Genomic DNA, 22,468 nt, shown 5'->3' on the forward strand with positions numbered 1-22,468 from the left:
AAGGAGCTAGACAAGGGTGTGGCCTCAGGTCAGATCCCAGGGGAGGGGAGCTCTGGAGTGGAAAATTGTACCCGAGTCACCCCCCTGAGATGTGAGGCTGGGCTTTTGTGTCCTGTATTAAGGCACTGGGAGGAGGCATAACCTCCCTGATGAGGAGGCTCCAACTGGCTGGGGTCATTTCTATGGAGAAGGGAGTCATTAGTGGCCAGCACTCATAGCAGCTGGTGGATGGGTGCCCGGCCCAGGATCTGGCTGGCTGGGGAAGCATCCGAAAAGCACTCATAACAGAACTGTGGCCACCACACAGTAGTCACAGGGAGGACTCTCTCTCTCCCCAGATGGCTGTTCCTCCCACAACACAGCCATGGCTGTGGCAGCCCTGGGGGGCTTCCTCTACGTCCTGGCTGAATACCCCCCAGCAAATGGAGAGCTGTGGCAGTCCACACTGGTGCCACCCACAGTCGCTGAGACAAATGTTTCCACACCTGCCACTGGAAGATGAAACGGATGCCAGATGCCATTAGTCAATCCTTCCTCCCTTAAATCCTGGGTGCCCGGGCCATGCCCTGACAAGGAGGCAGCAGAAGAAACGACTAGCATAGCAACCCAGCTTCATCCCCTCGGGGAGCAGGGCCAGGGAAGGGGATGTGGGGATGGATCCAGGTGTGGAAGCAGATGAATAAATTCAGAGTGCAATTGAGTCGTGTTTCTCAGCCCTGGGGACAACTTCTAGGGCTCTGTTTCAAGTCACGACACAAACTCCAAGGAGATCCATAACTTGAGTCTTAAAGGCAATTTCTTCAGATGTCAACGGTTCCATCTTTCCCAGTGGGAGAAATAAGGGTCTCTGAATGTAACAGTTCGAGTCATGACTAAACTTGAGATATGGTCACAAACGGCAGCACATAAAATGTTTACATCCACGCAAGGAACTCTACAGTACCATGTCGCGTCCTGTCATGGCCGTGTCATTTTACAAAAGGCAGGGTGGCATCATGGTTAATGGTGCAGCTCTGTGCCCAGGCTCCCTGAGTCCAAATCCCAGCTGTCCCGCTAATTAGCTCTGTGTCCTCGGGCAAGGTCATTTAGCGTCTCTGTGACTGTTTCCTCGTCAGTACAATTGGGATAATTACAGCACCTGCCTCAGGATTACTTGCAGTGCTGTGACCATCACCTTTGTAGGGTACTGAGAACCATTCCTATAACATGGTAAGAGCCAGGTGAGTGTTACCTGCTGCCACAGCAGGGAGGATGTCACATTACCTGGAGGGCTTGTCCCTGAGGCAGTGGGCATGGAGAGCTGACTGGCCAACTTTTCTCTTATTCCCAGCTTATACTTCTTCCCTCATGTTCTGCTTCAGTGTGAGTAAATCTGAACATGTCAGCTAGAGTTCTTTTAATTAATTTATCTGGTTTACTGAAGTACAGCTGACATACAATCCCCTGGAACTCTGACACTAATCTAGTGTTGGAGGAAAGACCTTCTGGAACGTTATCACGGGTCCAGGTACTGTCTGTGATGCAGATTTCAGGCTAGGACAGACACACGTCAAAAGGAGACTGGGGTAGAAAAATCAGCTAAAAACCCAGTCCTTTGGACTGGAAGGTTCTTTAAGTCCATCATCTTGCTTTGCTTCGAAGTGAAAAATAATTGCTCATCATCCCTATGTGACAACTGCGTTGTATTTGAGAATCTGAATTCAAACACCCGTGCTCCTTTTGTGCTCAGCTAAATAATCTGGTGGGGGCAGTGGTTCTTCTAAATCTTTCTCTTGGGAGTTAGTCTCTTCTGTCTAATCCTCTTTGCTGGTGCTCCTGAATGCTTTCCTGCAAGTGCTCTTAAGTTGTCAGGCACACAGAAATGGTCCTGGATTTCGCTGACAAGTTTGACTTGCTTTTGAGTTGCTAGTTTTCTTGAGGAACCAAGGGCCAGAATTTAATACCTACTTGGCACTCCATATGCTTCAAGGATTTCTTCCACACTGCGTCACAAACCAAAGTTTACCAAGATAGGCACACAGCCTAGAGATGGGTGGGCAGCACATAACCGGTTTAAGGGGGATTATGCCTCACCCCCCTGTCCTTCCTGCATTCAGGATGGATCAGTCACTGGAGCCCGACATTGATACATTTTTAGAAGGTTTAATTTACCAAACTAGGGCGGGGGTTGGGGGGAGGCGATGACTGTAGCAGAAATCTGGGTTTATAAGCCACTTTCAGGAAAAGGGAATCCTAATGCAAACTGGGACATGGGAAGGAAAATTTGCAAGATGAACCCCACTTGAATTGTCATGTCTTTGGGTTACAACTGCGATAGGGCACTAAGAAGAGGTAAAAATACCAATGGATGAGTCTCTTCACCACTCCCCCACCCCAGACCTTAGCCTCTCACTGAAGATGAATCCCATGAGCATTTAACATGATGTGGAGGTGGACCTTCACTTCTTGTATTCTAAACACCCAGTACTGGCTCACTTCCTAAAGGAGTTTCTCAATGTGTGGTCTGTGGCCACTGGCATTAGGACCAGCTTGAGGAATCTTGTTAAACATGCAGATTCTCGGGTGCCTGGGTGGCTCAGTCAGTTAAGTGTCTGCCTTCGGCTCAGGTCATGATCCCAGAGTTCCAGGATCCGGATAGTGTCCTGCATTAAGCTCCCTGCTCAGCGGGGAGTCCACTTCTCCCTCTGACCCTCCCCCCTCTCATGCTTTCTCTCTCTCTCTCAAATAAATAAATAAAATCTTTAAAAAACAAACAAACATGCAGATTCTCTAGCCCTGCCCCTAGAGATTCTCATTCAGACCCCAGGAGGGGGCCTGGGGACATGCCTCCTTGGAAGCTCCCAAGGGATGCTGATGCTCGCCAAGGCTGAGAACTGTGGGGTCCTCAAGGCCTGGACCTGTATGACATCAGGTGGTAGATAAAGGGAACATCTACAGTTGACACCAGGCAGTGGCCTCGATTGTGCATTCAGAGGTGTAAGTAATGTCCCTCCTCTACCCTGCAAGATTCTTTTGGCTGGTCTGGAAATTAAGTTGACATAAGACAAATTAAAGGAGAAAAACAAACAAACAAAAAAGTTTAATAATGTGCATACTGCCTGTCTACATGAGAGGCCCAGGAAAACTGAGTAACTCCCTGCAGTGGCCTAAGCCATCACCCTAAATACCATCTCCAGCTAAAGACGAGAGAAGATGTTGGGGGTGGGAGGTCAGTTATGGGAGGTTACTGGGGAAAGCACGGTAAACAAGAGTAGATTTAAGTCCATGCTGTCTCTATTGATAACAGTTTCTAGAGATTTAGAGTCAGCCATCTCCCTCTTTCTGGTAATGAGACGAAAACACACTTACAAAAGGGTAAATTCTGTTTTCAGAGCTTCCCTTGTGTCTGCAGTTTCTTAAAAATAACCAGCTTAAGATAATCAGTATGCCAAAGACTCATATCTTCGAGTGGCAAAATTTGCTCCCCTACACCCTCCTTGGTGCTCACACTCACCCCACTGTGACTTTAGGTGCTCCAGCAATGTTCCTGTCAAAAGTGTGTTCCCGATAGGCCCCTCGCTCAAGATAAAAATGTCCCCTGTAAAAGAGTATTTCTGTTAAATAAATCATTGTGTTTTTAAAAGTACTTCCCTTTAAGATGTAAATACGTACAGGAAAAGTTGTGAGCTCAAACTTCAGAACAAGCTGCCTCCTCTACTAACATCTGTGTGACCCTGGGTCAGTAGCTTGCCCTCTCTGTACCTCCAACTTTTCTGTATAATGGGTAGCACAATAACATCCAACTTCTAGGATTCCTGAGATAAAATGGTGCAGGGTAAGCCCCGCACACAGTGTCTGAGGCTTAAATGAACTCAGTGGCTATTAGGAGTGAGTTTTCTCAGAAAAGCCAGCATCCACACCACCTCGGCCTCTGGGGTTTTATCAGTCACCTATTATTTACGAGCAAAGGATATCATTCCCTTGCAAATCCTCCATCCATCCCTTCAATAAATAGTGACTGAGGACTTACTGTGTGCTAAGCTGTGCTCTGGGCATGGGAGATGCAGCTGAGAACAAACAAGGGCCCTGTTCCCATCATTTAAGAAATATCCGTGCAGTGCCTACTGTGTGCCGAGGACTATGCAAAGTATCAGGGGAAAGTAGTGAAAAGCAGACATGGTCTCTGTCCTCAGAGATGACAGTCAAGGCGGGAGAGACATTAAGCAGCAGCTAAAATCAGGGGGCGCCTGACTGCCTCAGTCGGTGGAGCATGGAACTCTAGATCTTGGGGTTGTGAGTTTGAGCCCCATGTTGTGTGTGGAGATTACTTAAAAATAAAATGAAATTTAAAAAAAGAAACAGGGGCGCCTGGGTGGCTCAGTTGGTTAAAGGACTGCCTTCGGCTCAGGTCATGATCCTGGAGTCCCGGGATCGAGTCCCGCATCGGGCTCCCTGCTCAGCGGGGTGTCTGCTTCTCCCTCTCCCGCTCCCCTCTCTTGTGCTCTCTCTCTCTCTCTCTCAAATAAATAAATAAAATCTTAAAAAAAAAAAAAAAAGAAAGAAAGAAAGAGTTATAATCAAGCAGATTGCACCTGTGATGGGAAAGACTGGGTGCATGGCCTGGACATGGTATTCATTCCCTCAACCGACAAACTGACAGTGACGTCATTTTGGAATGTTCATGAGGTCTGGAGCCGACGGCCAAGAAAGAACTCTTGAGACGTCTTTGGTGCAAAAAGGTGGTTTTATTAAAGCACAGGGACAGGACCCGTGGGCAGAAAGAGGGGCTGCACCAGAGTTGTGAGGAATGGCTGATTATATACTTGGAAGTGGGGGAGGTAAGGACAAAGGGAGGTGTCCAAAAGCACTTTCATATGCTAAAGATTTACAGGACACTGGAGGCCTGACTATTCCTGAGTTAAAGCTGTTTTTCCTTCTAGTAAGGCGTTAACATGAAGATAGTTGGGGGCTTCCTGGAGAAATGCTATACTCTGCCTGCCTCAGGTCCTGGTCAATGGGCTGCAGCCATGTCCTGCAATGCTCTGGCCCCTGAGCTCCCACAGCTACCCCTTTTCCTATCCCTCATGTCTCAGCCTAAATGGGCTTAGAGAGGCCTTCCCTGCCACTCCCCTTCTTTCTCCATCCTGCTTCTTACCACACTTGGGTTATTTAGTGTCTGTCTCTGCAAGGGCAGGACTGGTCTGTCTGTTTCATCAGCATCTAGCACATAGGAGGAGCTCAATCTGTTCAATCTACAAATGACTGTGGAACCCAAATAAGGAAGCTGAGAGAAGACAAAGGCACCTAACGAAGGGTAAATGTGAGCAGAGGAGAAAGCACTGAGTTAGTTAGCTGGTATGGCTAGAACTGTGGGTTTGGGCTTAGAAAGATAAACCAAGGCATGTTAAAATTTTTAACTAAGAGTTTGAGCAAAAATCAATTCGAATTGGGCAGTACCAAATTGAAGTGGATATGAGCCAGGGGAAAGATCTCTACTGATAAAGTGAGAAAGTGAAGAAAGGAAATTGATTGCCTATAGCTTAATGCCTAGTTGGCTGTTAGTTAAAGCTGTTTGCAATTGGTCATCCTTAGCATTTTTTTTTTTAAAGATTTTATTTATTTCAGAGAGAAAGAATGAGAGAGAGCACATGAGAGGGGGGAGGGGCAGAGGGAGAAGCAGGCTCCCTGCCGAGCAGGGAGCCCGATGCGGAACTCAATCCCGGGACTCCAGGATCATGACCTGAGCCGAAGGCAGTCGCTTAACCAACTGAGCCACCCAGGCACCCGGTCATCCTTAGCATTTTGATTTCATAACCTTGAGGCATTTACAGGCTTAGGTTTTGGTTTGCTTCTTTTTTTTTTTTAATTATTTAAATTCAATTTAGTTAACATATACTATATTAGTTTCAGGGGTAGAATTTAGTGATTCATCATTTGCATACAACACCCAATGCTCGTTACATCAAGTGCCCTCATTAGTGCACACCTTGGTTTGCTTCTGTAGGCAGTGTTAAAGAAAAAAAAAAAAAGACGGGTGCCTGACCGGCTCAGTCAGAGAGCATGCAACTCTTTGATCTCAGGGTTCTGAGTTCAAGCCCCACATTGTGTGGAGAGATTAGTTTTTTTAAAAAAGTAAAAAAGAGAGACAACAGGCCCCAAATGAAGTAACATATGCCAAGCCCCATGTCAGCCAACCAAGACTTAATATCTGACTTAACTACAGTTTCAGACTCTTTCAGGAATGAAACCTTTAACCAGTCAGTTACCTAGTCAGCACTAGTGAAGTCATCTGCACCAAAGGCCCTTGTCCTTCCCTCAAAGGAAGGTGACCTTGCCTGAAACAATCCACTCTGTCTCACTCCCTTTCTGTCTATGAAAGCCTTTCATTTTGCACAGCTCTTTGGAGCTTCTTTCTATTTGCTAGATGGGATGCTGCCTAATTCGCTGAATAAAGTCAATTTAATCTTTAAATTTACTCAGTTGACTTTTGTCTTTTAATAGCAGCCATGGCATAAAGCCACATCAATCTAATGGCCTCCTTGTTTAATTAATAGGCTGCTCAGCAAATGGAGAATTTCCATGGGACTTAGGCACTTAGATATTATGTGCTTGTTACGTGTTTTGTCAAAGGAGTGACAAAGTTGGGAGGAGACCGAAGGTCAGAACTCTTTATAGAGACTGCCTGTACCTACATCTCCCAGTTGACGTAGAGAAAAAGAGGACTTCCGGGGACAGGGAAGCTGATCGCAGGTCTGGGCTTGTTTGCTAAAAACTTTTTGCAGCCTGGATGTAAAGATTAGAAAGACATCATCCCTTCACATCAATATGATGAGGAAGCAAAAGGCAAGCTGAGGACAAAGCACAAGCTGAGATCCCACAACACCCTCCCCACCTCCTCCCTGGACTCCAGGTGGGAAAAGTGTGACCTTACTCCAGAAACTCCCAACTGTTAATGTTAATGCTTTGCTACAGGGACAAACAACCTTAGCTTGACTAAGTCGCAAGGCCTCCAGTATCCTGAAAGTCTTCTTTAGCATATGAAAGTGCTTTTGGACACCTCCCTTAACCTCCCCCAACTCTCAAGTATATAATCAGCCATTCCTCACAACCCCAGGGCAGCAGCTCTTTCTGCCCTCAGGTCCTGTCCCCCTGCTTTAATAAAACCACCTTTTTGCACCAAAGATGTCTCAAGAATTCTTTCTTGGCCATCAGCTCCAGACCTCACCTACATTCAAAACTATATCAAAGGTCATAAGAGACCAAGGCTAAGAAACTGTTCCAGATTCAGGGACACCACAGAGACATGACAAGAAATGCAATTCCTGGATTGGACCCTGGATGTGGGGAAAATAGCTGTAAAGGACATTATACATGGGGCGCCTGGGTGGCTCAGTCGTTAAGCATCTGCCTTCGGCTCCGGTCGTGGTCCCAGGGTCCTGGGATCGAGCCCCGCATGGGACTCCCTGCTCTGTGGGAAGCCTGCTTCTCCCTCTCCCACTCACCCTGCTTGTGTTCCTTCTCTCGCTGTGTCTCTCTCTGTCAAATAAATAAATAAAATCTTAAAAAAAAAAAAAAAAAAGCTGTCTTTATAAAAAAAAAAGGACATTATATAGAAAATTGGTAAATTTTCTGCGGATTAGTTAATAAACTCTATCAATGTAAAACGTCTTAATTTTACTTAGCCTGTGGTTATGTAGGAAGATGTCCTTGTTCGTAAAAGATATATAAAGTACTGAGGTGAAGGATCCCGATGTCTGCAACTTGGTTGCAAATGGTTGGTGGGTGGGGTGGAGTATGCGAATGAAGTTGAAATAATAAACTAAACGGAACAAAAGTTAATTAGTAAATATAGGTAAAAGGTATATGGGAGTTCTTTACATTACTCTTAGAACCTCCAGAACCTCCGGTAAGTTTGAAATTATATCAACACGAAACATTGCCCCCACCACCAACCCAGCTACACTCACCTTCTGAAGACAGTAAATTATAGGACAAGATCTCGCGATATCCAAAGGAGCCTAAGCAATTCTGTTCCGGTTGAAATCGGCCACCAAAAACCTTGAGTCACGTGGGGCGATCTCACGTGATCGGAGGCCTGGTTCCAACATGGCGGCCTCCATGGGTCGCTGGCTTCTCTTCCTCCTTGCGCTGCTTGGCTTCCTCCGGGAGGCGACCAGCGGCCTCGACTCGGGGTGAGTAAAGGTCTGGAGGGGTGAGCCTGGTTCGGGGAGTACTCCGCCCTGGACACAGCCCTCCGAGCTCACGGCCGCCCTGTCCCCGCAGGGCCTCCCGCGACGACGATTTGCTGCTGCCATACTCCCGCGCGCGCGCGCGCTCTGCCCGGGACTGCTCAAGGGTGCGCGCCGGCAGCCGCGAGCACGAGAGCTGGCCACCTACCACGGCGACCCCCGGCACCCGCGGCCCGGCGGTGCGCACCTTCGTTTCGCACTTCGCGGACCGCGCGGTGCCTGGCCATCTGACGCGTGTGGCAGAGCCCCTGCGGACCTTCTCGGTCCTGGAGCCCGGTGGGTCCGGCGGCTGCGCTTCGAGGCGCCGCGCCACCGTGGAGGATACGGCGCGGGCGGCCGGCTGCAGGGTTGCCCAGAACGGCGGCTTCTTCCGCATGGACACGGGCCAGTGCCTGGGGAACGTGGTGAGCGACGGGCGCCGGGTGAGCAGCGCCGGGGGGCTGCAGAACGCGCAGTTCGGGATCCGCCGCGACGGGACCCTGGTCACCGGGTGAGGAGGCAGGGAGCCTCGTGACTGTCGAGGGCAGAGGACCTGAGATTTGGGTTGTAGCCGTGGTGCTGGGTTCAAGTCACCTGACAAAGCTGAGCCTCCGTTTCCGTTCTGCAGAATGGGGATAGTAATACTTTCATTGCAGTTCATTTCCCAGTATCACTGAGCGCTTGCTTTGTGTCAAGCAATGTGCTGCGCATTAGGGATATAGCAGTGAACAAGCAGACAGCCTTTGTCTTCACGGAACCCCTCCCATTACTAGGAAAAATAAATAAAAGCCAGGGAAATGATTAAGATAAATTTAGATTGCATGCATGTAAAGAAGCAAGGAACAGGGATAACCAGTGTAAATGGAGTGTAGATTTTAGGTAGCGTGAATAGGAAAGGCCTGTCTCAGAAGGTGACCTCTGGGTTGAGACCTGATGATTAATCACAAGTTAGCCAAGGCCAGAACTGGAGGAAGAGCACTACGGTCAGAAGGAACAGCAAGTGCTAAGGCTCAGAGATGCACAGGGTTTGGTGTGTGTGAGTGACTGAAGGAAGGAACAGAGTATCAGGGGATGACAGGACTGACTTTGGTTATTTAAAAACATGCTCTAGGGGCGCTTGGGTGGCTCAGTTGGTTAAGTGTCTGCCTTCAGGTCTGGTGGTGATCTCAGGGTCCTGGGATCGAGCCCCGAGTCAGGCTTCCTGCTCAGCAGGAGAGTCTGCTCCTCCCTCTCCCTCTGTCCCTGTTCGTGCTCTCTCTCTCGCTCTCACTGTCTTTCTCAAATAAATAAAGTCTTTTTTAAAAAATAAGAATAAAAACATGCTCTAATCCTGGCTGGAGGCTGGGTTGGAGGGACCAGAGTAGAAGCAAGGAGACCAATGACGAGTTGTCAGTAGGCATCAGGTGGTAGTTTGGCTAGAGTGATGGCCTAGGAAGTTGAAGGCCAGAGATGAACTTGAAATCTGTTGAGAATCGTTTATATTAGATGAATTATTAACTGTGATGCATAGACTGTTTACAAAGGCTGCACTCAGGACCAGGATGGTTCCTGGGACACCAGGAGGAGTCAAGCAGCCAACCTGAGGAGGGGAGGTAGGAGGGAACCCTACTACCTGCAGTTACCCCTGCCGGTGAGTGAATCTCATGCCTTTTCTGTGTCCAGGTACCTGTCTGAAGAGGAGGTGCTGGACACTGAAAATCCATTTGTGCAGCTGCTGAGTGGGGTCGTGTGGCTCATACGCAATGGAAGTGTGTACATCAATGAAAGCCAGGCGGCTGAGTGTGATGAGACACAGGAAACAGGTTTGGGGGCGGGGTGTGGCATAGTCTTGTTGAGAACCAGGACCTCTGGGCTGGTGGGGGAAGCTATTCTTAAGTCTTTGAGCAAGTACTATTCAAGGTACAGGGGATCGACAAATGAGGTCCCTGCTCTTGGGGAATACATAAGAAAGAAAATAGATATGTAATTTACTGAAAGGAAGTGGCAAGTGCTAAGAAAGAAAATAAAGTTGGGGGAAAATAAAGTTGGGTGGAAGAAAGGAGCTGTGAATCAGAATCCCGAATCCCTGGGGGTAAGGCCCAAACCTGTGTGTTTTAACAAATTCCTTGGGTAATTCAGTTTGAGAACCTCTGGGATGTGGAGTACTGGTGTGGGAAGGGATGCTGTGGCCCTGATGTGGAAATGGCTGTTTTAGACCGAGCAGTCAAGGGAGGCCTCACTGAGGAGGTGCCCTAGATTGGAAAGAGCAAACCACAGGAAGAGCTGAGGAGAAGCACAGTCCAGCCAGAGGGAGCAGAAGGTGCAGAAGCCCTAAAGCAGAAAGTGGCTGCAGGGTGGTGAGAGAGGAGCCCCCACAGATGAGGTAGGAGAAGCAAGCCAGGGCGGCCATGTTGGGCTGATGAACCATGGAAGTCATCAGAGGGCTTTCCCCTGGAGGCTGATGTCACTTAATTTACACCTGAGAAGGGTCATCTGGCCGCTATGTGGAGACTGAGTGGGATGGGGCAGAGGGGAGGCAGGACAATACACGTCTAAGTGAGACACTGGATGGTGTGGAACGGGAGGTGGAGAGTGGCATTGGACTAGCCAAAAATAACCGGCAGAGCCCAGGAGTCTTCTCAAAGGGCAGGTAATCAGCCAGGCTTCTTCTCTTTTAGGTTCCTTTAGCAAATTTGTGAACGTGATGTCAGCAAGGACAGCTGTGGGACATGACCGGAAAGGGCAGCTGGTGCTCTTCCACGTAGACGGGCAGACGGAACAGCGGGGGTGAGTGCCAGGAACTGGGAAGGCCACGCCTGGGCTGAGCCCTGCTTTGAGGAACTTCAGCCCACTGACAGCTGGCCATCGGACTCCCAGCTCTTCCCTGGGGATGTTCACGTCCATCTGTCCCCTGCCTTCCCACGCAAAACAGTCCCTAGATCTGTCTCACTTCTTTTTTTTTTTTTTTTTTTAAAGATTTTATTTATTTGACAGAGACACAGCGAGAGAGGGAGCACAAGCAGGGGGAGTGGGAGAGGGAGAAGCAGGCCTCCCGCGGAGCAGGGAGCCCGATGCGGGGCTCAATCCCAGGACCCTGGGATCATGACCTGAGCCAAAGGCAGACGCTTAACAATTGAGCCACCCAGGCGCCCCAATCTGTCTCACTTCTGAGAACTCATCGTCCCCTACACACTTCCTCTCAGTCTGCCCAACTTAGGCCTCCACTCTCCTGAGCCCCCGATAGGGTGATAGGAAGTAATTACAAAGTTAGCAGGGAGAAGACCTCTGTTCCAGTCCCAGCTCTGCCATCTGCTAGCTCTGTGGCCACAGACAAGTTGCTCAACCTCTCTGAGCCACAGTTTCTTCCTCTGTAAAGAGAGTGTGTTTGCTATTGCTGTGTAACAAACAAGCACAAACAGCACTCATTTGTTAGATCACAGTTCTGTAGGTCAGAAGTCTGGAGGGCTCAAATCATGGACAAATTAAGCCGTGTGCCAGGCAGGGCTCTCATCTGGAGCTTCAGAGCAAGAATCTTCTTAGCTCATTCGGGTTGTTGGCAGGATGCAATACCTCACAGTTGTAGGACCGAAGTCTGTATTTCCTTGCTGGTTGTTGGCCAGGGGACCCTCAGCTCCTTCAGGCTGCCCACATTCCTTCTCATGCATGTTACCCTCCCCATCTTCAAGCCAGCAAATATGTGTCCAGTCCCTTCATCCCCTTTGTATTTGCAGTCTCTCTCACTTCACATTCTGCCACCAGACAGGGAAAGTCTGCTTTTAAGAGCTCTTGTGATTCCTTTGGGCCCACCCAGATAATCCAGGACACTGTCCCCACTTGTGGACAGCTGAGCCATGTAAGATAACACAGTCATGGGAGTGATCTCTCATTATATTCACAGCTTCCAGGGATTAAGATGGGACATTTTTGGGGGAAGCCCATTTAGAAATTTGTCTGCCACAGTGGGCATGATACTGTCTACCATGGAAAGTAAGATCAGTTAAACCGGAAATGCAGTGGACACGGTCAACATTAATGCTCTTGTGCTTCAGCATTAACCTGTGGGAGATGGCAGAGTTCTTGCTGAAACAGGATGTGGTCAACGCCATCAACCTGGATGGAGGGGGCTCCGCCACCTTCGTGCTCAACGGGACCTTGGCCAGTTACCCATCAGATCACTGGTAAGCATGCCAGAGCCCCCTTCTTGAGGTCTAAATCCAGGCCTGTCCTCACCTGTCTCACTCAACAAATACTGAGCACCTACTATGTGCCAGGCCCTGAGGATTCAGCCGTGAGCAGGAGAGCCAAGATCCCTGCCTCTCAGTGCTTACAGGAAGAGAGTTGAATCATACATGCTGTACCAGTACCACCCACACCAAGAAAAGGGGATTGATAGGTCAGGAAAGACCTCTCTGAGCATAATGGAACCTGAGCTGAGATCTGAAGATTGAGAAGGTAGCAAGGCAGGGCCAGGAGAACCTTCTGGGCAGTGAGAACAGCATACGTAAAGACCCTGGGGTTGGAAGAGATTGTCAGGGTGAGAAGAACCTGTAAAAGGCTGAGGAAGGGGCAGTGGAGAGAGAGGCAGCCCTCGGGGGCTGTAATAGGGGATAGGAGGGGTCCGCTGGGGATGGTCAGTGCCTTCACACACTGTGTCCCTCTCCCCCCCCCCCCCCGCAGCCAGGACAACATGTGGCGCTGCCCACGCCGCGTGTCTACTGTGGTATGTGTGCACGAGCCCCGCTGCCAGCCGCCTGATTGCAGTGGCCACGGGACCTGCGTGGAGGGGCGCTGCCAGTGCACGGGGCGCTTCTGGCAGGGCGCGGCCTGCAACAAGCTGGACTGTGGCCCCTCCAACTGCAGCCAGCACGGGCTTTGCACAGAGAGTGAGTGGGGTCTCTGGGGCGGCAGCTGTGACTGGGGCTCCCAGCCCTCACTGCCCGGCCCTGCCTGGGCCCCTCACCTGGCCTCCTTGGTCTTCTCTTGGCAGATGGCTGCCGCTGCGAAGCTGGTTGGACGGGGTCCAGCTGCGGTGAAGGTAAAAGCCACCAGGCCCCCACCCCTGGCCCCATAGGGAGAGGGGAGCGTGGCAGCTGCCTTTACCCCCTCCTGTTTCTTGCTCCTGCCTGACTGTAAATCACTGCATTAGTCTCCTGCAGCAGCCACAACAAATTCCACAAACTTACGCTGTCGCAGTTCAGGAGGCCAGAACTGCAAAATCAAGGTGTCTGCAGGGCCCGCACTCCCTCTCAAGGGTCTAGGGGAGGCTCCTTCCTGCTCCTTCCAGCTCCCGGTGGTTCCAGGCGTTCCTTGGCTTGTGGCCACGTCACTCCGCTCTCCACCTCCGTCTTCGCATGGCCTTGCCCCTGTGTGTCTGTCTCTCCATTCCCTTACGCAGACCCCAGGTCATTGGATTTAGGGCCCACTCTAAATCCAGGTGCCCTCACCTCTTAAGATCTTCACTTAATAGTATCCGCAAAGACTCCGTGTCCAAATGCGGTCATTTTCACAGATTCTGAGGATTAGGACACAATATTCTTTTGGGGGGACACAGTTCAACCCCCTGCAGCCATCCACAGTTTCAAATCCTTCAGGGCTTTCTTTTGAGTAAGTGAAAGGAATAAACCCCTCAGCCTGACCTGCCAGGTGCTGCAGCCCCTCCCTGACTCACTGACCCAGCTCTGCTCCCCCAAACCCCAGCTTAACTGCCCTGTGCCCAGGGGCCTGCCTACCCCACCCCCTCCAGCGGTCTGCTGCTGCCGCACTTGTCCCCACCTGTACGTCCACGTCTGCTTTCTGGCTCACTGGCCACCTGCCCATCTAGACAGGAAGCTCCAGGAGGACTCAGCCTCAGGGCCTGCCTTGAAGTGGATTCTCCATAACTTTCTGTTGGAAGCATATGTGAATCTACGGGGCCACTTGGGGTGACAGAGTTCTGTTTGCTGTCTTGTTGGCCCTCGCCTAGGCGGGGCGGGGCTGGATTTTGAAATGACTCCCCTTTCCCCATGCCAGCTTGCAGCAACGGGTCCTTCGGGGAGGCCTGTGCCATGAAGTGCCAGTGTCAGAACGGAGCTGCCTGTGACCCGGTCCGAGGGACCTGCACCTGTCCTCCTGGCTTCACCGGAGACACCTGTGGGCAGGGTAAGCTAGATGGGCCCCAAGCCAGCTGGGAGGAAGCGCCAGGGGCACCTCCAGGGTCTAGCCTGGGGGGACCCCGGGGGGCACTTCTGCTTCAGCCCAGCTCTGCACACACCTGGGGCCCGTTCCGTCCGTGCAGAGAGAGGCCCTGCCACTGAGGCCTCCACTTCTTCCTCCTCTCCACAGAGTGTCCTCTCGGCTGGCACGGGCCAGGCTGCCAAAGGCCTTGCGAGTGTGAGCACCAGTGTCCCTGTGACCCCCAGACTGGCAACTGCAGCCTGGCCCAGGCACCAGCCCTTAACAGCATCCTCTCCCAAGGTATGGCTCCTCCCAGGCCCCTGGGGGGGCAGGAGGGGGCACACCCCTCCCCTCCCAGTGTGTCAGCCTCTCTCTGGTCGTTTACAGTGAAGCAGTGTCTCCAGCCATCCAAGACCACCCTAAGAACAGGAGAACTGTCCCTTCTCACCGGGTAGGAGATTTGGTGGGACTTGGGGTGGGGATGGGAGGAAATCCCCCCTCCCTCCACCTGCGAGGTATGGCCTCTGCTCAGGGACTCAGCAAGGCTAGAAGGTGGTAGCAGGGCACCCAGGTGACATTTCCCCAATGTAAGCACAGGGAGATGCTCATAGCTGATGCTCACAGACACCGAAGCGGCCCTGGGAGGTGGGGACAAGAACCCTGGTCACCGCCCCAGTGGGAGTCGAGGGGCCAGGGCATCGGACTCCTTTCCCTGTGAGACTCGCAACTTATTTTCTCAGTACCTGGTGCCTGGTACAGAAGTGCCAAGCCCCAAGGAACTCACATCATTTCTCAAGTACCACTATGTGCTCCTTGTGGTGGGCTTTATCTCTGTTTTCTAGTGCAGTGGGTCTCAAACTTGACCTCTGGTAGGGGGTACTGAAAGAGATTGCTGGGTCCTTTCTCTGGAGTTTCTGCTTCAGTAGGTCTGGGGTGCAGCCTGAGAATCTGCATTTCCAGTGCTATCCCAGGTGATGCTAATGCTGCTGGTAGGGAGACCCCACTTTGAGAACTTCTTTTCTTGTAGTTCTCACCTCATGGCCCAGCCCTGGGTGCCAGCCCAGCCCCACCCCCATTGGAGGTGGGAATCAGGTGTGGGTATGAGTGAAAAGTTCCTGGCGATGTCCTAGAGGACAGTCTCATCATTAATAATGCAGATCCCAGGTCCCTCCTGGACGTCCTGACTCAGTGAGCCTGGGGTGAGGCTCTGAAGGCCCAGAACCACACATGAAGAAAACCCTTGGCAATGTGCTTTGAAAATGCACCCAGAGCAGGGACAGTAGCTCCCAGGAGTGCCCTGCCCCCCGTCTTAAGTTCAGGCTCCTCAGGTGTGAGACCTTGAGCCCCTCCTCCCCAGTGCAGACCTGGATCCCATTGACAGCTGCCAGGCAGGGAAAGGGAGCCATGGGGGGCTGACGAGCATGCCCCTGCCCCCAGCAATATGCTTGTGTCCGCTTTTGTGTTGAGGGCTTCAGCCAAAGATTCACATGAAGGAGGAAAAACAAGGATCATTGAAAGACCCCGCCAGCTCTGCAGGAGGGAGGAAGGGGTGCAGTTCTCCCTGCTCTATCTGCTTTGAGGTTTCTGGAACATCCCCTGGAGACCAGGATGCAAACTGATGCCTCTTGGGGCATCATTAGATCCCCAAGTGTATTTTATTTGGCCTGCAGAATTTAAAAAAAAAATTAAGATTTATTAGCAACATCTGAAAATCAGTAACAGTCATGTTAAAAAAAAAAAATTTGTGGTTTCTCTTGAAATATCAGGAGATGTGGCAGGGCTGGCCTGCATGCCACATAGTGACTCACTACTGCTCCCCGAATGTGTGTCTGGAGGCCCCCAACACTGCCACTGTTGTGTGGGAGGGAGGGAGGGAAACCCTTCCCCTCCTGCCCAACAGCACTGCCCAAAAAACCCCTGTTGAGGCTTTCTCTTCTGCACCCAGGACCACCTGGCTAGCCCTCACCCTGGGCCTAGTTTTCCTTCTGCTGATCAGCACAGTGGTGAACGTGTCCTTGCTCCTTGGCTCAAGAGCAGAACGGAGCCGGCACCTGGATGGGGCCTACGTTTACCACCCACTGCAGGAGATGAATGGGGAGCTCCTGGCCACGGAGAAGGAACAGCCGGGTGATGCCCACAGCCCCTTTAAGGACTGAAGCCTCCAGCCTGCTCTGAAGGCTCGTTTCGACACGGTCTGATTTCTGCAAGGGAAATTTCAAGGCCGCTGATCATCTGGGTGATCTCAGCCCCCGTGCCAACCCAAGCTTCTGACAGCACCTGTGCCTCAGCCCCTCAGCTGGCCCCGGGCCCTCACCTGGTCGCCTGCCGTGACACATGCAACCCTAGCAATACCGTGCTCCCCAGAGAGAGACTGCGTCCTTCCCTGCCTGCCTGTGTCTGCTGCCTGTGAGGCCTCCCCCGAGGGCCTCCCGCTGCCAAAGAGCCTCTGGCCTCCCGAGGCCGGGGCCGCTAGCGATGGAATGCACCGTGACCGCACCATGACCAAATGGCAGGGTCCAGCCAGCCCCCCTGGACAGGGATGGATTACAGAGATGAGGGCCGTGTCATGGGACCCTTTTGTACAGACCTCATCACAGAATTTGCCAATTAGAACTCTTATTTCCTGTCACAGGAAGCTCCTTAGAAGGGGGGGATGAAATCATGTTTACAAGCTTTCTATTTTGGTATCCTGCCGCCAAGAGAGGCTTTTTATCACTTGAATAAATTGATGTAATTAAAGGAGCCCCCGGGTGGCATCTGAAGCCTGAATTGTGGATTTCTGGGTGTACCTAGGTCTTAACGGGTGGGGTTGCTTCACCTGAATCCGGGGTCATAAACAGGCAGCCCAGAGCACATCCAGCTCCCTGATCTCTTTCTTTGATCCAGGGTTTCTCCCTTTGTGGTGTACACAAGTCACCTGGAGATCTTGTTAAAATGCAGATCCTGGCCCGGGGTGGGGTACAAGATTCTGAATCGCTAACGAGCTCCCAGGTGAAGCTGAGACTGGGGGGCCTGGACCATGTTTTGAAAGGACAAGGTTTAGTCCGCACCATGACTTAATGGAATTTAAAGTAGTTACCAGCGTTTAAAAGTCAAGAGAGAAACAATATCAGATTTCTGACTTCTTTTTAAAAGAGGGTGAGCCCGCAGCCCCTGCCAATGCCCCTCCAGGGCAATGACTTGTCAGAGATGAGAATCCGCAGTCCCTGTCTGGGCCAGCCTTCTCCAGGTCATCGGAGCCCCCAGCGGTCTGTGGCCTGCCATCCCTGTGAGTATCTGAGTTTATAACCCGTGGCCGTGAAGTGTCTTCAGGAAGTGCCTGGTAGCCCCCCCTCCCCATGAATGTATGTTACACTGTGCTTAGCAGATCTTTGGGATGAGAGATGAGGGAGGTCCTGTCGCTCCCGGCAGGTCCTCAAAGAGGCTCGTGCACGTTATGAACTGAATGTGTCCCCCACCCCCCAAGATTCCTATGTTGAAGCCCTAACCCTCTCCCCTTCCCCCCCACCCAGGTGATAGTATGAGGAGGTGGGGCCTTTGGTTTAATTAGTTTTCGTTGAGGTTGTGAGGGTGGTTCCCTCATGATGGGATTAGCGCTCTTGCAAGGGGAAGAGATGAGAGAACACCCACTCCACACACGCACAGAGAGGAGGCCGTGTGGACAGGCAGCAAGCTGGCAACTGACTACAAGCCAAGATGTGGGCCCTCACCAAGAACTGAATTTGCCAGCACCTTGATCTTGGACGATGAGCCTCCAGAACTATGAGAAATAGATGTCTGTTGTTTATAAGCTGCCCAGTGTATGGTATTAGTCACAGGAGCTTGAGCAGGCTAAGACACATGGTATAACTTATTAGCTATCTCGTACTCCATAACTAGTCCAAAACTTGGGTGCTTAAAACAACCACCAGGTACTGCTTCTTCTGAAAAATAATTATTTTTCGTGATTCTAGGGTCAACTAGGTGATTCTGTTGATGTGGGCTGGGGTCAGTGATCTCAGCTGAGCTCACTGGTATGTCTGCAACAGCTAATGGGCCCACTGGGATGGGCTGGTCTGAGATGGCCACAGCTGATGAGGTAGCTCCCCCTGGTGCCTCATCCTCCAGGAGGCTGGTTTAGGCTTGGGATCCAGGTGGGGACGGGGATCCTGGAAGAGAAGCATGCAAGGCCTTTTGAAGCTTTGGCTCAGAACTGGCGTGACCTCACTTCCACCGAGTTCTGTCAGCTGGTCCACAGGACCCCCAGATTCAAGGTGAAAGGACACACACTCCACCCCATAGTGAGAGGAGCTGCAAAGAGGCCTGGGTCCACGAGGCTAATCGAGCCCATCCTGCAGTCTATCTGCTGCCCTGCTGGCCCAGTTTCACTTCAGAAAGGAAGAATTTGGTTCTGAGAAGTGAAATGTCACAGGCCAGTTTCCCAGACTCCCAAGAGCCTGCAGGAATGTGTCTGTGGGTCTGCATGTCTTTCTGTCTCTCCCCCTGAAGTTGAGAGCCGCTGAGCCAGCCTGTGATAGTCCCTCCAGGGTGCTGTGTTTTGGTCCTGCAGTGGGAGCCACAGGCCAAGTTGTTGGTATCCTTGGGCATAGTTGATCCTACACCTAGTGAACCATCACCCAAAGTTCACGCTACCCACGGCCAGGCGCCTGTCATTTCTACTTCCTAACTCGGCCCCTTTTCTGGGCCTGTGACCCAGGTTGGAGGGAAGGGAGAGGTGGCGTTCACAGCATGTCCAGGAACTTGAGGGCGGCTGCTTATCCAAGGAACTAGGCAAACACTTCACGTTGTAATTCCTCCTTCCAGAAATGGAAACAACCAAGTTCACATGTTCCTCCAGGGACCTTGTTTTCAACTCTACCTGGAAGTCTCATTCTGTGTTTTGCTCTCTTGTAGTGAACAGCTGGTCCCTGGGCTGCTTTGATGTTTTGCTCCCAGTGTTCAAGGGTAGCAAGTAGTGACAAGAGCTGGGAGGACTTCCCAGACACCATTGAATCATGTTGGCATATTCCTGAGACACAGTTCCTGAGCCCGGCTGCAGGTCAGAGTGTATTCCCCAGGAACGTTGTATTATTGCAGAGGTCCAGATCCTGTCCCAGGCCCATCGAATCAGAATCTCAGGGGCAGGGGGCCTGGGAATCTACAGGGAGCACCTTCAGGGGTTCTGAGGCAATGGGCTGTAGAAACCCTTGTCCTGGGAGCTCTGAGCTCTGCAGAGGGCATCTCTGTCTGTCCTTGGCTGGGCTGGCAGCTGAGCTGGGAGGTTAAGGTGCTGTGCATGGGTCTGGTGGATTTCAGGCCGGAGGGAGCTCAAGAGGGTCCATCGTGGTGTGCTGGAAGGGTCCCTGGTCCAATGACTAGGATAATTCACCCTCCCTTGTTTGTATAGGGGTATCTATCATGCCTGCCCAACACCCAGGCCCTCTTTTTTTAGTAAATGCCCTGTCTTTGGCTGGATCCCTTCCAGCAGCAGAACCTGAGATAAGGATGTGAGGGCAAGTAGTTTATTTGGGAGGTGACCCCAAGAAGCCCTGGTGGGGGGCAGGGAAGTGAGGTAGGGAAGGAAAGGCAGCCAGTACACAGTGCATTAGTGAGCAGCTCCCCACTGTGGGCAGCCAGGCTCCATCGCCTGGGGTCTCTGGGACAATGCAGAGAACATCTTGGGGTTTTGCCTCTGGTGGGGTGTTTGTCAGCCAACATGCTGTCATTGTGGGGTGGAGGCTTCTCCTGGGGGTTAACTCCTTGGCTTGTCTAGCCTGCCCTACACAGAGGCTGAGTGTACTTCAGCAATCAGAGGTAACCACCAAAAACTTGCAGTTTCTTGCATCCAGACGCCTCCTGGTGGTAATGAGAATGCCCAGCGAAGGTGCGCAGGACACTGAGAGCCACGGCCATGAGCCTCCCTCCCATTGCCTTTAGGGCACTACCTCTCCCCCATTCTCTATCCCTCTGGTTTGGCTGGTACCATCTCTTCAAGTACCAGATGGCATGAATAAATGGGTCGGAGATAGTCCCCTGTCCCAATTGGTTCACCAGAGCCCACCCTGGAATTTGGGGAAAAACACTTTGCTGAGATTGTCCACCTGCCAGGGTGTGGGCTACATGGAGAAGGAGAGTGAAGCCAATGTGGAGAAGAACCAAATCAAGACAAAAGGGGGACATCATTTAAGCCCCTGGATCCAACTGTACCTGAAGCCGGTAGCATTCTTGGACCAATTACACGGACCAGTAAATCCCCATTTTTGCTTGAGGCACTTTGTGTTGGATTTGAGGTCTCTGGTAACCCACAGAGTCTAACACTCATACTGTTCGAGGAGAGGCACATTTTGGACTCGGGCATTTGCGGATGGGGCGTAGAGCAGCGGCAGAAAGGTGTTTTGAGATTCTGACACTTACCTCTGGTGGTGGGTAGGGACACGTGTTGACACATATATACAAGAGCTCGTCATCAAGCTTTGGGGTTGGTAGTCAGGGATTAATATGAACTAATTATTGTGGTGCAAGAATCCCCTCCCCACCTTGTGGTAGTGATGGAAGACCCCTGGGCACAGAATGTGGACCAGATGTCTTGGTGGCCTGACTTGGAACCTCCAGAGTCCTGTTGCCATGGTAACAAGGGGCTGTTGGGATGCTCTTTATAAAACTTGAGCATCAGGAAAGTCCCCAGAAAAAGGTTCAATCCTGGGCTTAATGGGTGGGCTTTCCAAGGCTCTTAGGAGCCCTGATACGGGAACATTCCAGTGTGATGCCCAAAGTTTTCCTTGGATTTGCAAAGGGGTCTGTGTCTCAGAAAACTTTGGGCTCCAGGAAACTCTTAAGTCAGAGGTTTCAAGTTATGCTTTTTGGGGATCCCCGTTCCTTGGGAATGCCTTGGTGGGGGAGGGGAGGCACTGAAGTGGGGAGAGGGGGAAATGGTCTGAAGAGAAGTTTGAAAGCCACAGCCACCTTTCATGTCCCTGAGAGCTACCTGGCACTTTTCCTTTCGACTCTTTCCAGGCCCTGCCCAAACTCCAACAGCAGCTAGTGCTCTGAGACCTGCCTCCATGGAGGCCCCAGCAGTCTGCTTTGGACCTGGGCCCTGGCCTCAGAGGAAGAACTGGTCCCAGAGGCAGCCTCTGGGCCACAAGGGAGCCCTAGTGTGATTTGCCCTCTCTGGGCCCCTCAAACCCCAGGAGGCTTCTGGGGAGGCGATTCTGCCCAGGACAGACGTCAGCAATAACTCATGGCTCAGACCTGATCCTAGTTGGCCTGTCCCAGGGACCTCTGTCTTTCTCAACAGCCACCACATGCTGGCTGGTCCTTTGAGAGCTCTTACCCACAGTTGCAGAGAAATCCATGGAAAAGTCCCAGAGAATGAATGCACACACTGTACCAAAGCAGGCAAGGGCTGCTTCCTCTCCCTCATTTGTATGTGTTGGGTGGGGCTGGGTAACCAAAGCCAGTGTGGATAGGGGGCCCTAGAGCAGTCACACAAAGAACCACACCTCCTCTGCTCCCCCAAGTGACAGTCCTTGGCCTTCTGCTCCAAAACAAGAGAGCCTTTTCAGAACCGCATGATGTGCATGGCAGGACCCCTGCTCTGTGTCCCAAGGAAGCTCACAGGAAGGACAGATAGTGCCCTGGACAGGGCCCCCACCCCACCCCCAAACTCAGGACTATGGCTGTCCTTGGACATAACACTAGGACATAGGTCAAACCCCAGGGAACAGGGCAGAGTGACCCAGAAAGATGGATGGCAGGGCCCTCAACCTTCACCTGGATACCTGGCAAGTAGAATCCAGAAGCCCACCCTCAAGATTCCAAGTCAGCAGTGCTGAGTGGGCCCGGGGATCTGCATTTAATACCACTGATAAACTACGCATATATCTGTGTATGCACCCTATGCATATGCCAATCGTTTGAATAGCATCCCCCTCCCCTGGAATTAACGTCCACACAGAACCTTAGAATGTGACTTTCTTTGAAAGTAGTCTTTGCAGATGTAATTAGTTAAGGATCTCAAGCTGAAATCATATGAGATTTAGAGTGAACCCTAAATCCAGTGACTGGTGTCCTTATAAGACAGGAGACACACAGAGAATAAGCCATGTGAAGACAGGCAGGGACGGGAGCAATGTAGCCACAAGCCAAGG

The 22,468-nt window shown here is 51.5% G+C and overlaps 2 protein-coding genes and 1 long non-coding RNA gene across 5 annotated transcripts in view; 2 read left to right on the forward strand and 1 right to left on the reverse strand.

The window, feature by feature from the left end:
• The window catches only part of C5H16orf89 (chromosome 5 C16orf89 homolog), a 12,332-nt gene extending 11,632 nt beyond the window's left edge, over positions 1-700 (forward strand). For both annotated transcript variants that reach the window (XM_081820101.1, XM_081820102.1), the window contains one exon: positions 339-700. In XM_081820101.1, the coding sequence (XP_081676227.1) occupies positions 339-502 (164 nt within the window). In that variant the 3' untranslated portion in view covers positions 503-700. The remainder of the gene's footprint in view (positions 1-338) is intronic.
• The window catches only part of LOC145721593 (uncharacterized), an 11,023-nt gene extending 2,877 nt beyond the window's left edge, over positions 1-8,146 (reverse strand). The window contains exons 1-2 of the long non-coding RNA XR_014145367.1: positions 7,947-8,146; positions 3,494-3,577 (exon numbers count right to left, since the gene is read on the reverse strand). This is a non-coding gene — a long non-coding RNA (uncharacterized LOC145721593). The remainder of the gene's footprint in view (positions 1-3,493; positions 3,578-7,946) is intronic.
• On the forward strand, positions 8,030-17,082 carry NAGPA (N-acetylglucosamine-1-phosphodiester alpha-N-acetylglucosaminidase). 2 transcript variants are annotated; one of them, XM_081820094.1, is made up of 11 exons: positions 8,030-8,171; positions 8,263-8,718; positions 9,870-10,009; positions 10,865-10,973; positions 12,236-12,364; positions 12,864-13,069; positions 13,174-13,221; positions 14,196-14,324; positions 14,508-14,639; positions 14,727-14,790; positions 16,285-17,082. In XM_081820094.1, exons 1-11 carry the CDS (start codon positions 8,086-8,088, stop codon positions 16,493-16,495), a joined length of 1,710 nt encoding a protein of 569 aa, XP_081676220.1. In that variant the 5' UTR covers positions 8,030-8,085; the 3' UTR covers positions 16,496-17,082. The 2 variants fall into 2 exon arrangements, with proteins under 2 accessions (XP_081676220.1, XP_081676221.1); XM_081820095.1 differs by lacking the exon at positions 16,285-17,082 and adding an exon at positions 15,807-16,274.
• The last annotated feature ends 5,386 nt before the right edge of the window (positions 17,083-22,468 follow it).

Source organism: Leptonychotes weddellii, chromosome 5, assembly GCF_054177405.1.
Source record: "Leptonychotes weddellii isolate Sample4059 chromosome 5, ASM5417740v2, whole genome shotgun sequence".
In the NCBI taxonomy this organism is placed as follows: domain Eukaryota; kingdom Metazoa; phylum Chordata; class Mammalia; order Carnivora; family Phocidae; genus Leptonychotes; species Leptonychotes weddellii.

Bases quoted from the DNA above. Each gene is read 5' to 3' on its own strand.
- NAGPA (XM_081820094.1), top strand. From the start codon at position 8,086: ATGGCGGCCTCCATGGGTCGCTGGCTTCTCTTCCTCCTTGCGCTGCTT. The intron at 10,010-10,864 runs GTTTGGGGGCGG...CTTCTCTTTTAG, and splicing joins TGATGAGACACAGGAAACAG to GTTCCTTTAGCAAATTTGTG. The intron at 14,325-14,507 runs GTAAGCTAGATG...TCCTCTCCACAG, and splicing joins CGGAGACACCTGTGGGCAGG to AGTGTCCTCTCGGCTGGCAC.